Consider the following 12,990-nt stretch of genomic DNA (forward strand, 5'->3'; position numbering starts at 1 on the left):
ATAAATTTTAGAGATGAGGCTCTCCAGAACAGAAGGAAGCATTTATTGCATATCATAATTGCAATTTGCTATTAGATTTGTCTGTATCAAGTGTTCTTTAAATTCTTTAGTTCTTTTTTGTAATACGTATTTTATTTGTCTTGTATTGATTTTGTTCTGCCTTAATTGCTTTTATACAAGTTAGAGTCCTGAAAATACAAACACTGACCATACTTGGAGGTGCTTTTTTTTTTCTCTCTCTCTCCGTAGAGACAGGGTGTCACCATGTTGCCAGGCTGGTCTTGAATTCCTAGCCTCAAGCAATCCACCCGCCTCTGCCTTTGAAAGTGCTGGGATTACAGGCGTGAACCACCACAGGTGGCCAAGGTGGCCTTTTAATATATATCAACTTAAAAGATGATTCCTGCAAAAGGTGTAATGTTCATATTTATGACATTTTTTTCCCAGTATTTTATTTTATTATGAAAATGAATCATATTAAGAAAATCAAAAGTGGGAAGAAACAAAATGCATTATTTTTTAAACTCCATTTTGTTTTGGTGGAACTTAGTGACCATCAGTAGGTTCTTAGAGTTAGTTGTTCATAGTTTACAATATGATACTATTGCCCGGCACCGTGGCTCACACCTGCAATCCCAGCACTTTGCGAGGCCAAGGTAGGCGGATCACCGGAGGTCAGGAATTCGAGACCAGCCTGGCCAACATGGCGAAACGCTGTCTCTACTAAAAATTTAAAAATGGCCTGACGTGGTGGCATGTGCCTGTAATCCCAGCTACTCGGGAGGCTTAGGCAAGATAATCGCTTGTACCCAGGAGGCAGAGGTTGCAGTGAGCCATGATTGCGCCACTCCGCTCTATCCTATGCAACAGAGCGAGACTCCGTTGCAAAAAGAAAAACAACATGATGTTATTCATATACTTAGAAAATTATGACATATATGCTTCACACTGAGTATCTTATTATTCAGATACTCATTTTAATATTTCACAATTTCTAAATGTTTATTTTCACAGAAGGTATAAATTAAAAGATTAAGAAAAATCCTGCCAAGAGCATGGTTTAGGCCCACACTGAGAGAGCAGTTGAGCGTCTGCCACACCTGGTGGTCTTGAGCACCTGGCTTAACTCTGAGCCCCAGTGCCCTGCTCTGTCATTGATGCTGCCCACTAAGACTTGTTAGGCCTGAAGGAGGGAAGTGTAAGCTAAGTGTGGTATCTGGTGGGAAACACTGGGTTGGGCGTGGTGGCTCATGCCTGTAATCCCACCACTTTGGGAAGCCGAGGCAGGCGGATCACTTGAGGTAAGGAGTTCAAGACCAGCCTGGCCAACATGACAAAACCCCGTCTCTACTAAAAATACAAAAATTACCCATGCGTGGTGGCACACACTTGCAATCCCAGCTATTCAGGAGGCTGAGGCAGGAGAATCACTTGATCACTTGAACCCGGGAGGAGGAGGCTGCAGTGAGCCAAGATCGGGCCATTGCACTCCAGCCTAGGCAACAGAATGAGACCTCTGTCTCAAAGAGAAAAAAAGAAAGAAAAAGAAAGAAAACACACTCCAAGGTACTCTAAACTGTTTCTCAAAGAAAAACCTTTTTTTCATTTTGGGGAAATGCGTTCTGTAAATGAAGGTCATATATTAAGGTAAAATAGGTTCAACAAAAGCAATTAATGCAGAAAAACACTGATATCAAAGTGACTAGTTTTTCTCTAATATAAAATGTTATCTTTGATTTTAAGCTTATTTTTTAAGTTAAAGAGTACAAATGAAGGGTGGAGTTTGAGTAGTGACTGAAAATTGCTTTTGCGATTTCTCCTAGCATTGTTACTTCCTGCCCTTTCCAAATATTCTTCATCTGGATCATTAGAGCTTGTCTGGTGGGTGGGGCGCATCACCACTCTGTGCTTTGTGCTGTCGCCCGTGCCTTTCATCTGTTTCTTATCCCACCCCACAGCCATATGCTGCTTCATAACGAAACGAAATGAGCAGAATCTACAACTCCTTAGAGTGGATTCTTAGTTTTGTTTTATGCTGTTTCATGTGTGCTTTCAACCCTGTCTCAAAAAATTTTTTTAATATATAGATATAAAATTCAATTATTTAATAATGTTTTATTGTAACTAGTGCTCCGTAAACCCAGCACTGATTTTAATCATTGTGGTCCGTTTGCTACTACTCAGTCTGTGTTAAAGTTAACTCATTAGAATTAGGCCCATTTGGAAAGTGTTACATGCGAATTTTCATAAATTGCTAATTTATCATGAATGATACTAGAAATAACTAATAGCATGAATGAATTGGATTATAGGTGGTGCTTGATTTATATGTTGATAAGCATGGAATATGTTTATATGTGTTGGTAAACATGGAATTCCAGTAGACAAGTAATACTTAATGATTTGTATATGCTCATAAATTTATCCCTGAAAAATACAGTATTTAAATTTGTCGAGAAGAGTTTTGCTGGGAGTACCTTAAGTTTTCCCTCGTGCTTCCCTCTGGTTGCAGTTCTGGTTGTTAATCACATGAAACTGACACCTGCTGTCTCCCAGGCCTGAGTGCTGCATTCTAGGTTGGCGCCTCGTGGTGGCCATTGCTTTCCAGTCTGGAAGCACAGGATTTTCTTCATTTCAGGAAAACACTGGTCCCAAACCTGCTAGTGCATTCCTGCTGTTAGTAGGTAGAAAGGCTGGCATTTGGTATTTGGAGGGCAGGTAAGATTTTACAGGAGTACATGAGTGGAACTGGCTATAATTAAGAAGGGACTCTCATGAAAAAGAGTATAGAGTGTATCTGGAAGCGTAAGAATCAGGATAGTTCATGTGGAAGAGTTTAGTTAGATAATATTTGCAATCAAGATGAGTAAGTTTCTTCTCAGAAGTACACTTGTAATGATAATATAGTTGGAGCAGCATTGTAGTTTCTCCCAACTGTTCATGATTGATACTGCTTTAATTATAAACATAGTTTTTAGAAATTCTTTTTGTGACCCTAAAGAGGATTTCTTTTGTTTTCAACTTTAGAATGAAGATATACCAAATGTAGCAGTTTATCCTCATAATGGAATGATAGACTTAAAATATTTCCCATATTATGGGAAAAAACTGCATGTAAGTATTTAGAAGTTTGTATGTGGTAATTACTCTTTTGGGAAGCTGGAGCATCTGTGGGCGTACCCCTTATCTGGGGTAGGTAGACCCAAGCCCTGTTTAATTTGTGCATCATCTGTTCAGGTTTTGTTTTATTTTAATGATGATGGTAAATGGAATTCCCACATCTACAATTCAGAACACAGAACCCAAGCAGATAAATTAAAGTTAGATGATTATTTATAAAATGTCATTTTCTTTTTCAATATAGAGGTAGTAGTATATGCTTATGTAGAGAAAGTAGAAAAGTACTTAAAAAGAAAATCAAGGCTGGGTGCGGTGGCTTACTCCTGTAATCACAGCACTTTGAGAGGCCAAGGCGGGCGGATCACCTGAGGTCAGGAGTTCGAGACCAGCCCAGCCAACTTGGTGAAACCCTCTCTCTACTGAAAATACCAAAATTAGCTGGGTGTGGTGTCGTGTGCCTATAGTGCCAGCTGCTCAGGAGGCTGAGGCAGGAGAATCGCTTGAACCCAGGAGGTGGAGGTTGCAGTGAGCCAAGATTGTACCACCACAGTCCAGGCTGGGCGACAGAATGGGATTCTGTCCTCACCGTCCCCACCACCCCCCCACAAAAAATAAAATCAAGGCCAGGCGCCATGGCTCATGGCTGTAATCCTAGCACTTTGGGAGGCCGAATCGGGCAGATCACGATGTCAAGAGATGACCATCCTGGCTAACATGGTGAAACCCTGTCTCTACTAAAAATTACAAAAAATTAGCCGGGCATGGTGACGGGCACCTGTAGTCCCAGCTACTCAGGAGGCTGAGGCAGGAGAATGGCATGAACCTGGGAGTTGGAGGTTGCAGTGAGCCGAGATCGTGCCACTGTACTCCAGCCTGGGCAACAAAGAGACTCCATCTCAAAAAAGAAAAAAAGAAAACCAAAAGCTCATTGCGGCTGGGTGTGGTAGCTCACGCCTGTAAAATCGCAGCATTTTGGGAGGCCGAGGTGGGCAGATCACCTGAGGTCAGGAGTTCCAGACCAGCCTGACTAACACAGTGAAACACCATCTCTACTGAAAATACAAAAATTAGCCAGGCATAGTGGTGGGTGCATGTAATCCCAGCTACTCGGGAGGCTGAGGCAGGAGAATCACTTCAACCTAGACTTCAGTGAGCCAAGACTGCACTATTGCACTCCAGCCTGGGCAAGAAAGCAAGACTGTGTCTCAAAAAAAAAAAAAAAAAAGGTTAGTGGACTAGTGAGTTACCATAGGAGTGGGACTAGTGGCTTTATAAGAAGAGGAGGAGAGACCTGAGCTAGCAGCATGCTCAGCCCCCTGGCCATGTGATGCCTTGCACCACCTCAGGACTCTGTTGAAAGTCCCCAGCAGCAAAGAAGGCTCTCACCAGATGCAGCTCCTTGATCTTGGCCTTCTCAGCCTCCATTAACTGTAAGAAATAAATTCCTTTCTTTATAAATTACCCAGTTTCAAGTATTGTGTTATAAGCAACAGAAAACAAAGATGATAACCATAGTACAGTTAACAAAGGAAGGTAACATATAGTACTCTTATGAATCTGTAGACTTCATTGAAAATCCATCAGTTGTTGCAGTAATATTCTTTATAGTGAAGTACAAGAGTGTTTTCCTGATCCAAGATGTCACACTGTTGATATGTTTAGCAACCTATAGTCTGGAATATTTCCTCAGTCTGTTCATGCCTTTGTACTCTTCAAGAATAAGTATAGGCCTTTTATGGCTTATTTTATGTTCATTAGTTTGAGTTTGGTGGTTTTTCATGATTAAATATAGGTTGTGCATTTTGGCATGAGTGCCTCAGAAGAAATGTTGAGTTCTCAGAGTGTCAGGAGGGACATGGTATCATTTCGTTCCATTAATGGTGATATTACCTTGATTGCTTGGTGGTGTCAGCCAGGTTTCTACAATATAAAGTTACTTTTTTTCCTCCGTCATCAATAAGTATCATGTGAGGAGAAAATAAAAAAGCTCGTTACTGCCTGGCACGGTGGCTCACGCCTGTAACCCCAGCACTTTGGGAGACTGAGGTGGGCGGATCACCTGAGGTCAAGAGTTCAAGACCAGCCTGACCAACATGGAGAAACCCGGTCTCTACTAAAAATACAGCCTGTAATCCCAGCTACTTGGGAGACTGAGGCAGGAAAATCCCTTGTACCTAGGAGGCAGAGGTTGCAGCGAGCCTAGGTCGTGCCATTGCACTCCAGCTTGGAGAATAAGAATACATCTGTCTCAAAATAAATTAAATTAATAAATAATAATAAAATCTTTTAAGTTCCATAAAGTAGAAATATATTACAATTACAATCAATACATTGTGATTACAATGCAATAAAGCTAAAAATTATTTAAAAGACCCTTCTATATGGGGGGAGGGAAAAGTGGAAACTGTCTCTTAAACAACTTACAGATGAAAAGGTAAATTAAAATCACGATTATAGAATATAAAAAATTAAGGCCGGGCACAGTGACTCATGCTTGTAATCCCAGCACTTTGGGAGGCTGAGGTGGGCGGATCACGAGGTCAGGAGTACGAGACCAGCCTGACCAACATGGCGAAACCCTGTCTCTACTAAAAACACAAAAATTAGCTGGGCATGGTGGCACCCTCCTGTAATCCCAGTTGCTCAGGAGGCTGAGGCAGGAGAATCGCTTGAACCCGGGAGGCAGAGGTTGCAGTGAGCCGAGATTGCACCATTGCACTCCAGCCTGGCAACAGAGTGCAATGTCAAAAAAAAAAAAAAAAAAATAGTCTGGTGCGGTGGCTCACGCCTATAATCCCAGCACTTTGGGAGTCCGAGATGGGTGGATCACCTGAGGTCAGGAGTTTGCAACCAGCCTGGCCAACTTTAGTAACAATGGCAAAGCCCTGTCTCTACTAATAATATAACAATTCGCTGGGTATGGTGGTGGGCACCTGTGATTCCAGCTACATGGGAGACTGAGGCAGGAGAATCGCTTGAACCTGGGAGGTAGACGTTGCAATGAGCTGAGATGGTGCCACTGCACTGCAACCTGGGCAACAGACTCCATTTCAAAAAATATTAAAAAATAATGATAAGGGTAGGGTGCGGTGGCTCACGCCTGTAATCCCAAGCCGTTTGGGAGTCTGAGGTAGATGAATCACGAGGTCAGGAGATCGAGACCATCCTGGCCAACATGGTGAAACCCCGTCTCTATTAAAAATACAAAAGTTAGCTGGGCGTGGTGGCGGGTGCCTGTAATCCCACCTACTTGGGAGGCTGAGGCAGGAGAATCACTTGAACCCGGGAGTCAGAGGTTGCAGTGAGCCAAGATTGTGCCACTGCACTCCAGCCTGGGTAACAGAGCAAGACTGCGTCTCACAAAAAAAAAAATAATAATGATAATAGGCTGGGTGTGGTGGCTAGGATCATGCCTGTAATCCTAGCACTTTGGGAGGACAAAGCAAGAGGATCACTTGAGTTCAGGGGCATGAGCTGTCACACATAGCCAACATTTTTATCAGTAATTACAGGTATGGACTTACGGCTCAAAAAAATTAAAAAGAATGCAGAGAACAGAAAATAATAGATCTAAATTATTTTATTATTATTATTTTAATTTACAAGCCACATGTGGTGGCTCACACCTATAATCCCAGCACTTGGGGACGGCATGGTGGAAGGGCCATTTGAAGCCAGGAGTTTGAGACTAGCCTGGGCAGGGAGACCCTGTCTCTACAAAAAAATTTAAAAATTAGTGGGCTGTGGTGGCATGCGCCTGTAGTCCCAGCTGCTTAGGAAACTGAGGTGGGGGGATTGGTTGAGGCTTCAGTGAGCCATGATTGCACCACTGCACTGCAGCCTGGGCGACAGAGTCTCAAAAAGAAAATTTACAGAATAAGCCAATTCCTGGTAGAGAAAAGTATAAAGTTTCCATAGAGTTTGAATTAATGTCTTTTCCTTTTATTGCCAGGTGGGATATCTACAGCCATTGGTTGCTGTTCAGGTCAGCTTTGCTCCTAACAACACTGGGAAAGAAGTAACAGTTGAGTGCAAGATTGATGGATCAGCCAACCTAAAAAGTCAGGATGATCGTGACAAGTTTTTGGGACGAGTTATGTTCAAAATCACAGCACGTGCATAGTATGAGTAGGATATCTCCACAGAGTAAATGTTGTGTTGTCTGTCTTCATTTTGTATCAGCTGGACCTTCCATTCTAGAATTATGAGACCACCTTGGAGAAAGGTGTGTGGTACATGACGCTGGGTTACATCATAACGTGCTTCCAGATCATAGTGTTCAGTGTCCTCTGAAGTAACTGCCTGTTGCCTCTGCTGCCCTTTGAACCAGTGTACAGTCGCCAGATAGGGACCGGTGAACACCTGATTCCAAACATGTAGGATGGGGGTCTTGTCCTTTTTTTATGTGGTTTAATTGCCAAGTGTCTAAAGCTTAATATGCTGTGCTATGTAAATATTTTATGGATATAACACTGTCATATTTTGATGTCAACAGAGTTTTAGGGATAAAATGGTACCCGGCCAACATCAAGTGACTTTATAGCTGCAAGAAATGTGGTATGTGGAGAAGTTCTGTATGTGAGGAAGGAAAAAAAAGAAAATAAAAGTGTATTTGAAAAATATTATCTTGGGTTCTTTGTAAAATTTATTTTTTACATGCTGAATTAGTCTGGATCTTTTTGATTAAGAGCACAAACGTTTTGTTGTAAAACCTGTAAAAAAAAAAACTGGGATTAATTTTTAGTGCTGGAACTGTCTCTTATAAAGTATTTTAGGCTGTAGATAAAATAGCATTTTTAGGTTAGCCAGTATGACTATGCACCTAATTTTTTATGAGATTAAATTCATAAGACTTAATTTGTACAATATTTTGTGAAATATCTTGTTACTGCTTTTATTTAGCAGACCGTGGACTGTAATAAAGTATATAAATTGTGAAATATAAAAACTTGGAACTTATTCAAATCTTCAAAGCAAACAACAGTTTTGTGTAAGCATTCTTTCCCCTCCAGTATTAGGTGTGTTCTTGGTAGGATTATTCATCATAATTTGGGTTACTTTGTTGAGAAAGTTGTGCTTCCCATATGATCTGTGGTGATTCTTGGTTTTTCTTAAGGCTATTGTTTGTTGTTACTTTTCTTCTTTAAAAAAAAAAAAAAAAAAAGGCGGCCATGTGCAGTGGCTCATGCCTGTAATCCCAACACTTTGGGAGACCAAGGTGGGTGGATCATGAGGTCAAGAGATCGAGACCATCCTGGCCAACATGGAATCCCATCTCTACTAAAAATACAAAAGTTAGCTGGGCGTAGTGGTGCGTGCCTGTAGTGCCAGCTACTCAGGAGGCTGAGGCAGGAGAATTGCTTGAACCTGGCAGGCGGAGGTTGCAGTGAGCTGAGATCACGCCATTGCACTCTAGCCTGGTGACAGAGGGAGACGCTCTGTCTCCAAAAACAAAAACAAAAAAATGCAAAGCAGATATTCTTGAGGTTTTGTTTGTGGTGGTACATGCCAGAAGGGGTGGGACCCAACCCAGCTGGCTCAAGAATGACCGTTTGGAGTAAATGTGAGGGCTGTGGGTGGCCTTGCCTGGCCAGGTGGGCCTTGGTGGCCTGGTGGCAGCCTCTGCCCTTTGCTAGTGGGCACTCAGCCCTGCATGAGAGCTCTGTTTGTCCCTCTGTCACTAAAATCATAGTGATAAAGAGATTTTCACTGAAGGAAATTATTCTTGGAGTAATTACAGCAAACCTTTTCTGCGTTTTGATTTTCTTTATGCTATCGCTTAAGAGTGTAAAACAAGGATAAAAGAAGGCTGCAAGGTGAGAGAGGTGACATGACTTTAGTTGAGCCAGTGTGACCTCATCCTCAACAGCTGTAAACTTTGGTGCCTGTGAAATTCATATTAAGTATTCTATTAAATTTGCATTTTTGAGTCTTTTGAAGTAAATATGGATGGAATTTCTGTTTTAATGAGCTTAGATAAAAGACTCATTCTCAGAACATAAAAGAAGAATTGAGATGGCATCCAACATAAGGTGGGTTTTGGAGAGAAACAAAAATGGCACACACGTCACCAAAGCATCTTGTATGCCTCCCTGGTTCAGAAGTTTGGATGTGGATCAGCCCCTGACTGCCCAGTGATCTTAGCTGATCTCCCCAACTTTTCCTGGCTCTGCTTGCTTCATCTATTGAAATTAAGGGAGTTTAACAACAATTTAGCAGACCTGCTATATACCAGGACTGGAGCAGCCAGACTGAGGTCTCTCAAAAGATCTTAAACTAGGAGGGAACAGCCTCTGAGACACAACACGTGGCGTGATGATGGTGATGGCGCTTATATGCGAGGGGCCGTGAGGTGGGGAGACAGGATTATTCCAGAGGCCCCACCCTTCCCTAAAGTTTTATTTTTGTGAAAGGTCTCTAGAGACAGGTGGTGCTTGAGGGAGGAGGAAGAGTGGCCGGGAGCTGGGTCTGTATGGGCCGGGTAAGGACTGGACTAGGAACGAAGGATGCCTGGACACAGCTGGAGTCCGCCTTTCTGCTGCTGATTTTGGGTTTTCCTCAGGATTTCAGGATGTGCTCACAGATCACCTGGGTATCTCATTAAAATGCAGGTTCCAGTTCGCTAGGAGGGATTCTATAGAGGTAGCAATTCCAAGGTAATACCTACCACTGCTCATTCACAGACCACAGTTTGGAAGGATGCAACCAGCTTTGCATCCTTGGCCGTGGAGCCTAGCACCAATTTGATTTAGTAGATGGAGAAGATTGAGCCATCATTTGACTTTAGCTGGTATGTGGAAGTGTGTGCACTCCTGCTAGCTGGCCACCTGTCTGGGCAGGAGAATCCTGAGAATACCCGAAGACTGCGCCACTGGCCCGTGGGAGAACCCGAGTGGTGGTGCTTCTGGGGTTGCTGCCCGGCAGGTCACATTCCCAGGTTGTGCTGAGGGAGTGTGGGGTGAAATGAGATGTGTCCCCACGTTTTTCCACACGAGCGTTGATCCTTTTTTCTGGGTGGCTGAGAACAGCTGGGGATTGTGTGGAAAGCTGGAGTTTCCTGCAGAATGATGCGCGTCCTCAGGTAAGAGCTCTTCAGGGGCAGGAGGGAACTGGGATGTGCTGAGAGGCTGTATGGCAGCATGGACAGTGGGCGATGGCTAGATGGGATCAAACAGCCAGAGCCGGGGAGGAGGAACCCAGTGGGGTGTGGCCGGCGGAGATGGCCGAAACTTCAGCTGGAGCGCTTGAGACCACCCTTCAGAGGCGATTCATCCCGAACTGGACCTGCTGCTGATGAAGTCACTGTGGTAGGCAGAATTTCGGCCCCCATGACCTTCACCTTCTCGGGCCGTGCCCGTGGTTACGCTCTATCACGTGGCAAGAGGGGCTTTCCAGTTGAAATTAAGGTAATTGGTGGGTTGACCTTAAAATAGGGAGATTATCCCGGATTATCCAGCGGCCCAATGTGATCATGGGAGCTATAAGCAGAAGTGAGACCTGAAGCCTCTGGGTTTGGACACATCCTTGCTGTTTTCGATGTGGCCGTGTGGGAAGTGGAAGAAAGTGCATTCTGCCAACAGCCAGCGAGCTTGGAAGCCAGATCCTCCCCAGAGCCTTCAGAGCCCAGCCCTGAGGCCCTGCGTAGAGGACCCAGCTGGGCTACATTGTGCCCAGACCGCTGACCTACAGAAATGGGAGATTATGAGTATTGTTTTAAGCCACCGATTTCGTGATAATTTGTTATGGAGGCCAAATAGAATGCTGATATGGTCATCTCAGTGACGATTACTACTCCAACCCACTGCTTCTCAAACCGGTCTATCAAGGGCTCATGTTTAAAATGCAGATTCTGATTGGACAGTGCCCAGGCTGGGGCCCGAGATTCTGCTTCCTAACAGGCTTCCAGATGCTGCTGTTGCTTAGAGGGCTACATCTGAGCACAAGGCCCTTTTGTGTACGACTGTGGTTGGTGTAATGCCTGGAATTCAGAACCCAGGTAAGGAAGGAGGAAGAGGGATCTGAGAGAAGAAAGGCCTGGGATAGAATTTGTTCAGCTACGAAATAACACGGAGGCTGTGGAGAGGTGCCCTGTGTTGGGCCCCTGGCTTTCAGACACTCACTGGTGTGTCTTCAGACCACTGGTGTGGTCTCAGAGCTTGGGTATGGATGGGACATTTTCACTTCCTTTGCTATTTTCTGTGGCCCCATGGGAGGACAGGGGCCTGCAACCATGAGTCCAGCTTCCTGAGGATGGCATGGTTCGGGCCTATTAATGGGGTCCTTATCAGCACCCTCTTGCTCCTAACTGAATGGGTGAGGTTCTGAACCCATTTGAACCCAGGAGATGGAGGTTGCAGTGAGCCGAGATCGTGCCACTGCACTCCAGCCTGGGCAACAGAGCAAGACTCCATTTCAAAAAAAAAAAAAAAAAAAGTTATATGGGCCAGGTGTGGTGGCTCATTCCTGTAATCCTAACACTTTTGGAGGCCGAGGCGGGCGCATCACTTGAGGCCAAGAGTTTGAGACCAGCCTGGGCAACATAGTGAGCCCACATCTCTACAAAAAAATTTTACAAATTAGCTGGGCATGGTGGTGCACACCCGCAGTTCTAGCTACTCGAGAGGCTGAGGCAGGGGGATCCCTTGAGCCCAGGAGGTCAAAGCTGTGGTGAGCTATGATTGCACCACTGCACTCCAGCCTGGGCAACAGAGGGAGACCCTGTTTCTAAATGAATGAATGAATGAATGAATGAATGAATGAATGAATGAATGAATGAATTTGGGGGAACCCGTGTTTTGTGCTGCGGCCAGCCACAGGGCCCTCATTAGCCCAGACACATCCCCTGAGCTCCTACCAGCACCTTCATCAGGAGCCCCAGCCAGCTTGGAGACTTCCTCAGTGCTGTGACACTTCCCTGGGGGGAATAGAAACACATTTTACGGCCGGGCGCGGTGGCTCAAGCCTGTAATCCCAGCACTTTGGGAGGCCGAGACGGGCGGATCACGAGGTCAGGAGATCGAGACCATCCTGGCTAACCCGGTGAAACCCCGTCTCTAGTAAAAAATACAAAAAAATAGCCGGGCGAGGTGGCGGGTGCCTGTAGTCCCAGCTACTCGGGAGGCTGAGGCAGGAGAATGGCGTAAACCCAGGAGGCAGAGCTTGCAGTGAGCCGAGATCCGGCCACTGCACTCCAGTCGCGGCGACAGAGCAAGACTCCGTCTCAAAAAAAAAAAAAAAAAAAAAGACATTTTACTCAAAGATGAGTTGTTTATTCAACTCACAGGCTAACAGTCAAAAGAGTTTTATCCCCAAAGAAGTAGCAATAAAATAAGCCAATCCAAGGGGGAAAAAAAAGGACTCTTGGGGAGAGGGAGGAGTACAGAACCTTAACAGCTCCAGCCCATGGATTCTAGAGACCGAATTCCTCGTCCTTTCATCCCAAAAGAGGTGCACTGCTGGCCTATGAATACACCTGTGGGTGCAGAGAGTAGGAGGGAAACACTCTGTGCATGGTGCAGGAGGCTTTTTTTTTTGTTTTTGAGACAGAGTCTTGCTCTGTCGCCCAGGCTAGAGTGTAGCAATCTCAGCTCACTGCAACCTCCGCCTCCTGAGTTCGTTCAAGCGATTCTCCTGCCTCAGCCTCCCAAGTAACTGGGATTACAGGCACCCGCCACCGCACCCGGCTAATTTTTGTATTTTCAGTAGAGACAGGGTTTCACCATCTTGGCCAGGCTGGTCTTGAACTCCTGACCTCATGATCCACCCGCCTCGGCCTCCCAAAGTGCTGGGATTACAGGCGTGAGCCACCACGCCCGGCCAGGAGGACTTTTTAACTGGGCTTCTAAGCAGGTGTCCATCCCTGTGCACTGC

General features: G+C 44.8%; 1 protein-coding gene across 3 annotated transcripts in view; it reads left to right on the forward strand.

Moving 5' to 3' along the window:
- Positions 1-7,745, forward strand: part of LOC105469989 (ATPase Na+/K+ transporting subunit beta 3) — a 47,587-nt gene extending 39,842 nt beyond the window's left edge. Inside the window, exons 8-9 of one of the 3 annotated variants that reach the window (XM_071091036.1) lie at positions 3,028-3,114; positions 7,073-7,211. In XM_071091036.1, coding sequence (XP_070947137.1) covers positions 3,028-3,049 — 22 coding nt within the window. In that variant the 3' untranslated portion in view covers positions 3,050-3,114; positions 7,073-7,211. Of the gene's footprint in view, positions 1-3,027; positions 3,115-7,072 lie in introns of all 3 variants that reach the window. The other 2 variants (XM_011721654.3, XM_011721656.3) reach the window with 2 other exon arrangements.
- Positions 7,746-12,990: the final 5,245 nt, after the last annotated feature.

The sequence above is a fragment of the Macaca nemestrina genome, chromosome 2 (assembly GCF_043159975.1).
Source record: "Macaca nemestrina isolate mMacNem1 chromosome 2, mMacNem.hap1, whole genome shotgun sequence".
NCBI lineage: Eukaryota > Metazoa > Chordata > Mammalia > Primates > Cercopithecidae > Macaca > Macaca nemestrina.